The 12,288-nt window shown below is 42.1% G+C and overlaps 1 protein-coding gene across 2 annotated transcripts; it reads right to left on the bottom strand.

The window, feature by feature from the left end:
* Positions 1 to 342: 342 nt before the first annotated feature.
* LOC311137105 (mitochondrial glutamate carrier 1-like) lies at positions 343 to 11,819 on the bottom strand. Of its 2 annotated transcripts, none has more exons than XM_084171443.1 (11): positions 11,354 to 11,494; positions 10,959 to 10,990; positions 10,177 to 10,490; positions 9,779 to 9,901; positions 5,408 to 5,463; positions 5,074 to 5,164; positions 3,357 to 3,472; positions 3,062 to 3,236; positions 2,388 to 2,560; positions 1,911 to 1,986; positions 343 to 1,819 (listed from the first exon to the last, which is right to left on the bottom strand). In XM_084171443.1, the coding sequence occupies exons 3-11, from the start codon at positions 10,194 to 10,196 to the stop codon at positions 1,678 to 1,680; spliced, it is 972 nt and encodes a 323-aa protein (XP_084027569.1). In that variant the 5' UTR covers positions 10,197 to 10,490; positions 10,959 to 10,990; positions 11,354 to 11,494; the 3' UTR covers positions 343 to 1,677. The 2 variants fall into 2 exon arrangements, with proteins under 2 accessions (XP_084027569.1, XP_084027570.1); XM_084171444.1 differs by lacking the exon at positions 11,354 to 11,494 and adding an exon at positions 11,706 to 11,819 and having other exon boundaries at positions 686 to 1,819.
* Between the last annotated feature and the right edge of the window lie 469 nt (positions 11,820 to 12,288).

Genomic DNA, 12,288 nt, shown 5'->3' with positions numbered 1-12,288 from the left:
TCACTGACAAGAAATAAACTTTTTGTGCGTACGGAACATTTCTGGGATTTTTTTTTTCAGCTCATGAAACATGGGACCAACACTTTACATGATGCGTTCATATTTTTGTTCAGTGTAGATTGCCCCCTTTACCTTCCCTTGCGGAACAATCAAGGTATTGTTTGTTTACCGTAAGGTGTTCAAACTCCTAAAAGGGTGGCTGCTGCTGTATACCTTTTGATGGTTGTTTGTGTGTGTGTGTGTATTTTGTGTTGAATGGGAATATATTGGATTGGAGAATGGATTTATTTTATTGTTACTTACGCATGTGATTAATAATAAATACATATGCAACACAGAAATGTGAATATTCAGTCTTTTTATTTACAGTTCGTAAACAGAATGTTCATTCAAATCAGATTGTTCTCTCCAATTAATAATCAAATAGTTATTCCAGCCCCATCATAAAATGTAGTGTTCAGCATTAAAAATGTAAAAAACTAAATGCTTTTATTGCCACCTAGTGGATTTACACCATAGAAACTTCGCAAGAACTGAGTGCTTTAAAATGGATCTTATCATAGGCTCCACTTCATTGTACATCAATACAGCCAACACCAAACATTTCAACACTTTTTAAAATTCTGCTGAATTCCAAATTTTAAGATTCATGCACAAGTTAAATGTTTTGAACAAGAGACTCCATCAGCAAAATAAGGCTTTATTTTTATTGTGCAAATGACATGTCATTCAAAGAAGCATTAAAAAAAGTTAAGCTAACAGTAATACAGGTAGAGGAGGTTTGCTTCTGAGCCTCAGAGTTATGGTGAACAGGAAGGTAAGGCCTCAGAGTGCAGGCCCAGCAGTCTAATCTGTAGGCGAGGAGCCTGGCTGTTTAGTGGGTTACAGTACAGAGATAGGATTAAAGCATTAACAACTGACCCTATACAGTTAACTGGCAGTGCTTGACACAGGAGGAGTCCAAGATTACAACTCTGGACTCACGGATGGGAAAGCAACTCACTGAGCTAATGTGGAGGTTAAATCCTTTTTCATAAAACAAAACAAAAAGGATATCTCTCTGAAAGGTGAACCATTTGCTTTGAAATGCGGGCCTAATTCTAGTTTAGACATGGTAATGTAGTCAACATTATACAACATTCATACAAATATTTGATAGTTTGAAAACAAATTTCAAGAGGATTTTGTCACTTACATACAGTGCTATTGTCAAACAAATAACACGATAGCTTGGCAACTTCCTTAGTGATGGCAAACTCAAGGACCCTTCTGCATAAGAACCATGGAGAGTTAACTCTCTGGTTGAAAATACAACCCCAAGACACCAACCTGGCTGAGACACCTCCAGATTAGTCACATACATAAACACTCAGGAGCCTGTTTAACCTATAGAACCCTGCTTACAGCTTTTAGAAATCTAGACAAACATAATTAGTGTGCAATGTTGTTTCCCATGTTAGCAGTTAGAGCCTCCTCATCTTTCACACTCTTCCTCTTTTTTTCATCATTTGGTTAGCTGATTGTGACCTCTCTCTTTCGGTATTTCTCTCGCTCTCTCTCCATGTACTCAGTGCTCATACAGTTAGGGCCCCACTCTCCTCTCTCCCTCCATTCATTTTCACTGCTGAATGAAGCAGTATGTTCTATACAGTAAAGGGTCACTGCCACATTCTGCTGCTATCCCAGTAGCCCTAGCAACTGCTCTCCTACACCCAGAAAGTAGACCCCCTGTGCGATGCCGAAGAGAGGGGCAATGACCAGAGCGCGACACGTCGCCCCCTTGAGGAATGTTGCTGGGCCCTCTTTACTCCAGATCCGCCTATGGAAAGGTGAGAAACCTGCTGTCAGCGAAAGGTTTACACATACCCATTGGAGTAGCAAACGTGTGGGTTTTACAGTGCATGCCTTACCGTGTGCAGTCAACAATGCCTCGGTATGTGTCCTCCCCCTCCCCCTTCTGCAAGGTCTGTATACGAGTCTTTATGACTGCCAACAAACACACACACACAGAAATCAATGTCAACTCAACTGCCCTTCTTTATAAAGTACAGACAATGAGGGTATCATTGTGCTCTGGGATTCCTGAGTTATTGATAATACTGTAGTTCATTCTATTGCACTTGGGATATCATTTAATTGTAATCCGCTAATCAAATTCAATAGCCTCTGCAACCCCAACCCGACACAGGATTTAGCCCTTACAAACTGTCCCTGTATGACATCTACATAAGGATTAGATGGTTTTATTGTGGACGTTACAGTGTAGGACTGAACAACATGTGCTGCTACTGAATAACGTGTACGTTACTGAATGACACTGAGAATACAGTGGTTTATCTCTCCTTTATGGGGCTCCCCCAGCCCTTCCCTGCCTCCGTCTCTCTCACCGTCCAGTGGTGTGACAGCTACAGCTGCCACTGATCCGGCTGTGCAGCCTGCAGTGAAGGACTGCAGGAAGGGGGCCCGCTCTTGCAGGTCTCCATGGCTACCCGGCCCTCCCCGGCCCAGCGCGTTCAGGTTGGCGAACAGTGGGAAGTAGATCATAGAGAAAGGGACGTCCCTGGAAAAGAAAAAATAACAGAGGCATACCTCAGTCCACAGCAGGATTAACCCTGCCAGACATAACTGCAATAACCTATTGATTTATGTTGGGCTTGATTAACCAGGGTGCCAGTCAGACCCCACATACCGTAAGATACAACTTATTTGAACAGAGTGATGCGATATGTGGTGTACGTAAATGAGGTAGCCTTAACCAGAAGTAAATCTGAAGGTCTTTGCCACGAACTAATCACCAGTAATGAGGCAATGAGACAAATCAGGCCTGACAGTGAGTCTAGCAGGTTACCTCAGTTCAGGATTACTCAGAACTGAACAAGAGAAACATGTTTGTGTGCGTGTTTGTGTGTGTGTGTGTGCTTGGCCCACAGGGAGTGAATGAGTGAGTGAGTACGTACGTTTGACACACACACGTACAGTTTGTCTAATATCATTCATTCAGTGTTCGACTTTGTATGCTGTTGCCTATGTGAATTTGAGAGAAACAGAGAGAGTGTTTGACCTCATCAGTGTGGCTCCTGCTCCCCGGTAGAGGCCAGGCAGGCCGCGTGTCTTCAGTAGCTCCAGGGTGATACGGATGGCAGTGGTCCGTGGTGGAGGGGTAGGCTGGGCTGGAGGGGGGGCCACCAATGACGGTGCTGGACCAGGAGCTGCTTGGACCACTCTGGTTATGGCAGCTGTGACACACACACACACACACACACCATATCAGTGTCAAAAAACTTCAGCAGCTGAGTCATTATCACTGCCTAGCACACTGAGCTGTGGCCTAAGGACAAATGGTTCACAGAACTCACCCAACCTTCCTGCATCTTGCAACTGGATCTTGAGCATCTCCATTGGTGTGGTCACTATCACCTGGCACGTCCCCGCCCCACATCCTGCAAGTATCTCCCCCCATAGGGGCAATTTCCTGTGGGACAAAATGACTGAGTTAGGCTAATAAACGACACATAGCAATGGCACCACCACTCTGATAAATAGACAGTGCACTGTAGCAATAGCACCTTAGATTGTTTGACTTTATTACATGAATGTTATGTTAACTAAGGATTATCCACCTCATGATCTTTTTGGATAAATAAGTGCTCTAAGGCAGGGGTTCTCGAAGTGGGGTCCAATGCGGTCGTTTTTATCTAAATATCAAATCATTTCTGGGTAACAATTAAGTACCTTACTGTGATTGTTTTCAATGAAAGTTGCACTATGCAGAAATCGCTACGCCAATTCCTGGTTGCTAATACTCTAATAATTCACATAATTTCAGTTTATTTGACAAAATATTGTACCATCTAAACCGCTGTGAAATATATTTTCCATAACCAAAAATATTGTTGTTTCAAATGCTTAAAGCTGGTGTACAAAACCGAAGTAAAAGACACAAAAAACAAAACTTAAGAACAGGAAGCATAGAAATAGCGCACATAGAACATACAGTATCTACCGCTTCTTAGACTTGCTTTCAAGTAGAATGATAGATCTATAACTCACATTTCTGTGTGAATTTGGTCTGGTCGCCCAAAAATGTACATATTGCCACTTTAAGATGGGCAAATATAAACAAAAATAGCTTCTTAAAAAGAGCAATTTCTCAAGCAAGAATTTTGCTAGAACTGTCTGGGAGTGGTCTGAATGGGGAGGGGAAACTGAAAATTAGCTGTTATTGGCAGAGAGGTTTTGGACTCTCTTTCTTATTGGTCTATTAACTGTCACCAGGCAGGCCAAAACTCCATCCCACCAAAACAGGCTGAAATTTCAGGCAGTCTTTTCGAACAGCACTTGCACTAAAAGGGCATTATCATCAATTTCACAGTATTATTCCAACCTCACAGTGTGGAAATATATATAAAACACAGGAAAATCACATTTTTGACTGCACTGGGCCTTTATTTGTTTTAAATGAATATTACTGATGACAACAGATTAAACGACGTTTGGCCAAGGGATCCGTGGAATACGTTTAGAGGGTGTAATACAATACAATGTAAGATTATTCATCTACAATTTATGTTCTTAACCCTGGGCAACACGGGCCTGGGAGGGATATTGATATCCACAGTACTCCACCAATTATCAATTTTCAACTCAATACTTCTTGTTTTCCAGTACATAAATGCACTGTATTTTGTTTTGCTTTAAAACTGCAACATTTTCTCTCTGCCTCATGGAAAAATATGTAGAATTGCAGGATATTACCTTTAAAGCTGCAACAACAAAAAATCTCTCTGCCACATGACAAAATCTGTACTGCAGGAAATTAGCTTGAATTGCAACATTTTCTCTCTGGTGCCAAGAGGTGGGCCTTTAAAATGTTCATTCCCAGGGCCCAAAACGTTATTCATCCTGGCCATGCTATTGTTAACTCAATCGAGTTGTGTTCTGATTATGAGGGGGTCCCTGATGAATGTGCTATCACAAAAGGGGTCCCCTGCCCCAAAAAGTGTTTCAGTTTAAGTATCTTTCAGTTGAATCGTGAAAAGTGTAGGTGCTGTACTAGGACAAAAAGTGAGTTACCCATCCTTGGAGAGCTTCTGTCTGAAGATATCATTTGCTGCCAGTTTGATGGCTTTCTCTGGTGTGACAAGAGTGAGATTCACTACTGCACCTGGGGAGGGGAGGGGAGGGGGGGGGGGGGGGGGTAATGGATTATAGCAACACATAAACTACAGTTAACATCATACACAAAACCTTCCCCTGCACTGCACTTCCATATGATTAGCTCTGGGCTAGTTACTAACTGTAAGTGCTTGATACAATACAAGGTTTACCGCAGCTATGTCAATTTAGGCAATGTTAGCTAAACTCAAAACACAGAATTGTACATTACATTAATCCAGGGAAATAGTACCTCGATACATCCCAAAGTAGCCTTCCATCTTAACTGTCTTCGTCAAACAGTCCAGCCTTCACATCAAAAGGAGAAATATTAAGGTAAAATCAGTTTGGGTGAACTTTCTGAAGAATTCCATCTATGAAATTCATGATTTATCTTATAACATTTATAACTGATGCTTATTGACCATGCATAAACAATGAATACCTGAATGTAATGTAAATGTTGAGCGGCTTCACTGCAAGTAGATTGTATGTTTGAATATTTAATAATAATAAAATCAAATAAAAAAATTATGAAAAATGAATACCATGTAAGTAATTTGCTTTTCCTTACAATACAGTGTCTTGTCAATCTTAACATAAACCCTACATAGCTGAATGTTGGTTGTTCAGTATCACTTAAACACAGCTACACACTACAAACGCAAAGATAATTGATGGACACCTTCCTTTAATTGGTTCACATTTGGTTCGCATTGTGATTTTCCATTGATGTGATCAACTTCATGAGCAGTTACAGTGAGGGAAAAAAGTATTTGATCCCCTGCTGATTTTGTACGTTTGCCCACTGACAAAGAAATGATCAGTCTATAATTTTAATGGTAGGTTTATTTGAACAGTGAGAGACAGAATAACAACAAAAAAATCCAGAAAAACGCATGTCATAAATGTTATAAATTTATTTGCATTTTAATGAGGGAAATAAGTATTTGACCCCATCTCAATCAGAAAGATTTCTGGCTCCCAGGTGTCTTTTATAAAGGTAACGAGCTGAGATTAGGAGCACACTCTTAAAGGGAATGCTCCTAATCTCAGCTTGTTACCTGCATAAATGACACCTATCCACAGAAGCAATCAATCAATCAGATTCCAAACTCTCCACTATGGCCAAGACCAAAGAGCTCTCCAATGATGTCAGGGACAAGATTGTAGACCTACACAAGGCTGGAATGGGCTACAAGACCATCGCCAAGCAGCTTGGTGAGAAGGTGACAACAGTTGGTGCGATTATTTGCAAATGGAAGAAACACAAAATAACTGTCAATCTCCCTTGGCCTGGGGCTCCATGCAAGATCTCACCTCGTGGAGTTGCAATGATCATGAGAACGGTGAGGAATCAGCCCAGAACTACACGGGAGGATCTTGTCAATGATCTCAAGGCAGCTGGGACCATAGTCACCAAGAAAACAATTGGTAACACACTACGCCGTGAAGGACTGAAATCCTGCAGCGCCCGCAAGGTCCCCCTGCTCAAGAAAGCATATATACAGGGCCGTCTGAAGTTTGCCAATGAACATCTGAATGATTCAGAGGAGAACTGGGTGAAATTGTTGTGGTCAGATGAGACCAAAATCGAGCTCTTTGGCATCAACTCAACTCGCCATGTTTGGAGGAGGAGGAATGCTGCCTATGACCCCAAGAACACCATCCCCACTGTCATACATGGAGGTGGAAACATTATGCTTTGGGGGTGTTTTTCTGCTAAGGGGACAGGACAACTTCACCGCATCAAAGGGACGATGGACGGGGCCATGTACCGTCAAATCTTGGGTGAGAACCTCCTTCCCTCAGCCAGGGCATTGAAAATGGGTTGTGGATGGGTATTCCAGCATGACAATGACCCAAAACACACAGTCAAGACAACAAAGGACTGGCTCAAGAAGAAGCACATTAAGGTCCTGGAGTGGCCTAGCCAGTCTCCAGACCTTAATCCCATAGAAAATCTGTGGAGGGAGCTGAAGGTTCGAGTTGCCAAACGTCAGCCTCGAAACCTTAATGACTTGGAGAAGATCTGCAAAAAAAATAAAATAATAATAATAATAATAATAAAAAATAAAAAAAAATAAAAAATAATATGAAAAATATAAAGACAAACAAAAATAGAAAAAAAAAAGAGTGGGACAATATCCCTGCTGAGATGTGTGCAAACCTGGTGGCCAACTACAAGAAACGTCTGACCTCTGTGATTGCCAACAAGGGTTTTGCCACCAAGTACTAAGTCATGTTTTGCAGAGGGGTCAAATACTTATTTCCCTCATTAAAATACAAATCAATTTATAACATTTTTGACATGTGTTTTTTTGGATTTTGTTGTTGTTATTCTGTCTCTCACTGTTCAAATAAACCTACCATTAAAATTATAGACTGATCATGTCTTTGTCAGTGGGCAAACGTACAAAATCAGCAGGGGATCAAATACTTTTTTCCGTCACTGTACTAGATTGTTACTTAATTAAAAGACCAGGAGTAGACATGATGCCAAAGGATCACTCCTGTGCCAATCAGTAACTCACTGGGCCAAAATTCTGTCTTCACCAAGGTAAATATAGGCATAATGCCCACTCAACCCTGTGTTGCCATAGCACTGTCTTATCTGTACAGATGTACAGTGGGGAAAAAAAGTATTTAGTCAGCCACCAATTGTGCAAGTTCTCCCACTTAAAAAGATGAGAGAGGCCTTTAATTTTCATCATAGGTACACGTCAACTATGACAGACAAAATAAGAAAAGAAAAATCAGAAAATCACATTGTAGGATTTTTTATGAATTTATTTGCAAATTATGGTGGAAAATAAGTATTTGGTCAATAACAAAAGTTTCTCAATACTTTGTTATATACCCTTTGTTGGCAATGACACAGGTCAAACGTTTTCTGTAAGTCTTCACAAGGTTTTCACGCACTATTTTGGCCCATTCCTCCATGCAGATCTCCTCTAGAGCAGTGATGTTTTAGGGCTGTCGCTGGGCAACACGGACTTTCAACTCCCTCAAAGATTTTCTATGGGGTTGAGATCTGGAGACTGGCTAGGCCACTCCAGGACCTTGAAATGCTTCTTACGAAGCCACTCCTTCGTTGCCCGGGCAGTGTGTTTGGGATCATTGTCATGCTGAAAGACCCAGCCACGTTTCATCTTCAATGCCCTTGCTGATGGAAGGAGGTTTTCATTCAAAATCTCACGATACATGGCCCCATTCATTCTTTCCTTTACACGGATCAGTCGTCCTGGTCCCTTTGCAGAAAAACAGCCCCAAAGCATGATGTTTACACCCCCATGCTTCACAGTAGGTATGGTGTTCTTTGGATGCAACTTGTCCTCCAAACACGACGAGTTGAGTTTTTACCAAAAAGTTCTATTTTGGTTTCATCTGACCATATGACATTCTCCCAATCCTCTTCTGGATCATCCAAATGCACTCTAGCAAACTTCAGACGGGCCTGGACATGTACTGGCTTAAGCAGGGGGACACGTCTGGCACTGTAGGATTTGAGTCCCTGGCGGCGTAGTGTGTTACTGATGGTAGGCTTTGTTACTTTGGTCCCAGCTCTCTGCAGGTCATTCACTAGGTCCCCCTGTGTGGTTCTGGGATTTTTGCTCACCGTTCTTGTGATAATTTTGACCCCACGGGGTGAGATCTTGCGTGGAGCCCCAGATCGAGGGAGATTATCAGTGGACTTGTATGTCTTCCATTTCCTAATAATTGCTCCCACAGTTGATTTCTTCAAACCAAGCTGCTCACCTATTGCAGATTCAGTCTTCCCAGCCTGGTGCAGGTCTACAATTTTGTTTCTGGTGTCCTTTGACAGCTCTTTGGTCTTGGCCATAGTGGAGTTTGGAGTGTGACTGTTTGAGGTTGTGGACAGGTGTCTTTTATACTGATAACAAGTTCAAACAGGTGCTATTAATACAGGTAACGAGTGGAGGACAGAGGAGCCTCTTAAAGAAGAAGTTACAGGTCTGTGAGAGCCAGAAATCTTGCTTGTTTGTAGGTGACCAAATACTTATTTTCCACCATAATTTGCAAATAAATTCATTAAAAATCCTACAGTGTGATTTTCTGGATTTTTTTTTCTTAATTTGTCTGTCATAGTTGACGTGTACCTATGATGAAAATTACAGGCCTCTCTCATCTTTTTAAGTGGGAGAACTTGCACAATTGGTGGCTGACTAAATACTTTTTTTCCCCACTGTATAGAGATAGACAGCTGTCTGTACTAGACAGTAGAACCAAGAATGTCAAGAACTAATACCATAGAGCCAAGAATAAGCTATTTTCCCTGTCTGATTTATTGTGGAAGCCACTCTGTAAATATAGCGCTCACCAATACAGCACCAAACGCTTGTTTTGAATGCAGATGTGCAAAAACATGTTTGACCCAATCTGCCCTCATGGACAGCTTAGTCTGATTACTTGTGAACAATTACTGAGTGCATGAGTCAAAACAGAACTATTCTCTCTTTCTTCCAGTTCAATAAACTGTATTCATCCCACAAGGGAAAACCTGTTTCAAAAGGAGCGTCTCCCCGTCTCAAAGACGGAGGACAGGAAGTGTCTCAAGTCCCTTGTGTGAATAAAATAAAAGAGGAGCCAAGGCAGTACTCACATCCCGGTGTAGACTCGGGCACCCTGCTGGTTCTGTAGGCGGGTCTTGGCCAGATCAATAGGAAACACACAGGTTACACCCACCAGCCCTGCCACGCCCCCATTAATCAGCTTAGCAGGGAGGCTGTGGAAAACACAAAACACAAGCACACACACCCACGCAAGCCACCCGAGGGACACAAATCCATTCAAAAACACAGACAAACAGGAACACAGGCACACACACAAACAGATACATACATACATACACACACACACACACATGGAAAGACACAGACATAAACACTATGTAAATGCACAATGTTAACATAGAGCAACACAAAATGTTTCCTACTTTCACTCTATAGTTAGATTGAATCCTCAAGGTTCTAGGGGAAGAGTTATTGTAATGGTGGTTACCTAACTTTCTGCTCGGCCATCCTGGCTCTCACTGGGCTCCAGGCCCACGTCAGTTTCCTTCCTCCTCCTCCTATCGGCACACCAGCTCAGCCCCAAGGTGTCACCACTACCGTACCCTTACCGGCCCACCTGTCTCCGGCTCAACTGCAGCTTGCCGCCTCTATGGTATCAATGTAGTGTCTGTTCTTCCACAGTGGGGAACCATTAGGGTTCCTCTCCGCTGTAATGTGGCACCCACCACCTGAGTTTAACCGGTGTCCTCCGGCCAGTCTTCCCGCTCCACTGTGCCACACAGGAATACCAGTGGTCTCTGTCTGTTCCAAAAGAGCAAGGCCACACCAATGACATGGGTCAGGTTACCTTTTCCCATACCTCAGTATCATACCGAGGTCCTTTTATCTCTTTGTTAACTCTCTGAATTGCAGTGACAACTCTTTATAGCAATAGTTTTCAGGGTATTGTAGAGGATTGAATGTCCGCACACTGAATCAGAATTCTGACAGTAGATCTTATTATTGAAGGCCATCTTGGTCATTCATTAGCAGGATCCCAGATCTGTTTGCGCCATCATGCAACTCCTTTTCATGTTGGCATAGGACAAGGAGTGGCAAGGAGTGGAAGGTTAGCACAAACACGTCTGGTTCCCAGGCAGGTCATTCATAATACTGAGGCAGAATTTCCTGGGGCTCCCACACGTCTTAAGTCTCTCTAATCTTATTTCTAAAAGGGATAAGACTATTTGATCTACAGAGGAGGGCAGAACTGAATGATGACGTACTTACTGGTTTCCTTTTGCCGTGTTTGAAATCCAGGACTGAAAAAAATATTAAATGTGAACTTGTAACATTGGTTTGACAACTTATTTTCTGCCAACAATGATTGTCAGAAGCTGGTCTGTAAAGCATTATTATAGACAATATTACCCAAGCTGTAAAATCAACATCAGGTGTTCCCACCTTTCAAATTACCCTCTTCTCCTCTTGTCCCCTTACCCCTTTCTTCCATTCTTAATTTTTTTTGTCTCCTTACTTCCTTCTCTCAGCTCCCTAATTAATCTCTCTCTTAATCTCCCCACCTCCATTCCCCTTCTCTATTTTTACCTCTGTAAACCTTCCCTCTATCCTCGCTTCTCTCTTCCTATGAAAAAACAATAAATTCACCTTTCTCCATCTCTCACCTTTCTTTTGATTTCTCCTCAGTTCTTATCTTCCACCACAGACATCCTCCTCTTTTAAACCGTTCCTTTGGATCCCTCTCTTACTACAGCTCTGTACTTGCATTTCTAGTGCCCAATCACATTCTGCACATGCCTTTCACTGAGCCTCTCTGTGAATCTTTCTTTCAGCTCTGCTCCTTTCACACTAGTCCCCTGCCAAAACACAGACAAGAGCGTCCACCCCACGCCAACCTCAAACCCCCAAGCCCCAACGTCTCCAAACTGCACCAGATCATCCAGCACAGACAACATAGTTAATTTTAAGACTGACATTTTTGTTTTATCATAAGAAAGATAGCAGTGGGGAACTTACTCCTCTCAGTGCATGCCACAAGCAGGATCAAGCTGTCCACTTTCCTTTCACTTCAACAATGTGTACAGCAACGGTAGTCAAGCGAGAGCAATCTGAGAGACCTAGTCGCCGCTCAGGGGCCGTTGCACAAACACCAGCATTGTCCTCCTGCCTAAGTCCCTCCCTCTCGTGGTGACTCTCTGTGACACAGCCACAGCAACACAGCTCTGCACTAAGGCAACGCAACATAAACTCTGCCTATAGTCACACCACAAAGCTACAGAAACTGAACTCCCCACTCACATAACATGCTGACCGTGCCAAAATATTGCTATTATAATCCACAAAAACCTGAGCTGCAATACAAAGGCACTTTATTTATGAGAGAACCTATTCAGTAGCAGCACAAACATTACATAATACCTCAGAGACACATTATGAGCCACAACTGAATGAGACACATATTTTAAATTCAATTAAACAACAATAAACAACAAAAATGAATAGTTGAAATTCTATTCAAGCCTTAAAAAAACAATTGTAAGAATAATATATAACTGAAACAATTAATGGAATAACAGCAACTCACAGCATTACTGCAACA

This window comes from Coregonus lavaretus, assembly GCF_964263955.1.
Source record: "Coregonus lavaretus genome assembly, chromosome: 11".
NCBI classification, from domain to species: Eukaryota; Metazoa; Chordata; class Actinopteri; order Salmoniformes; family Salmonidae; genus Coregonus; species Coregonus lavaretus.
This window is presented reverse-complemented; position numbering and strand designations above follow the sequence as displayed.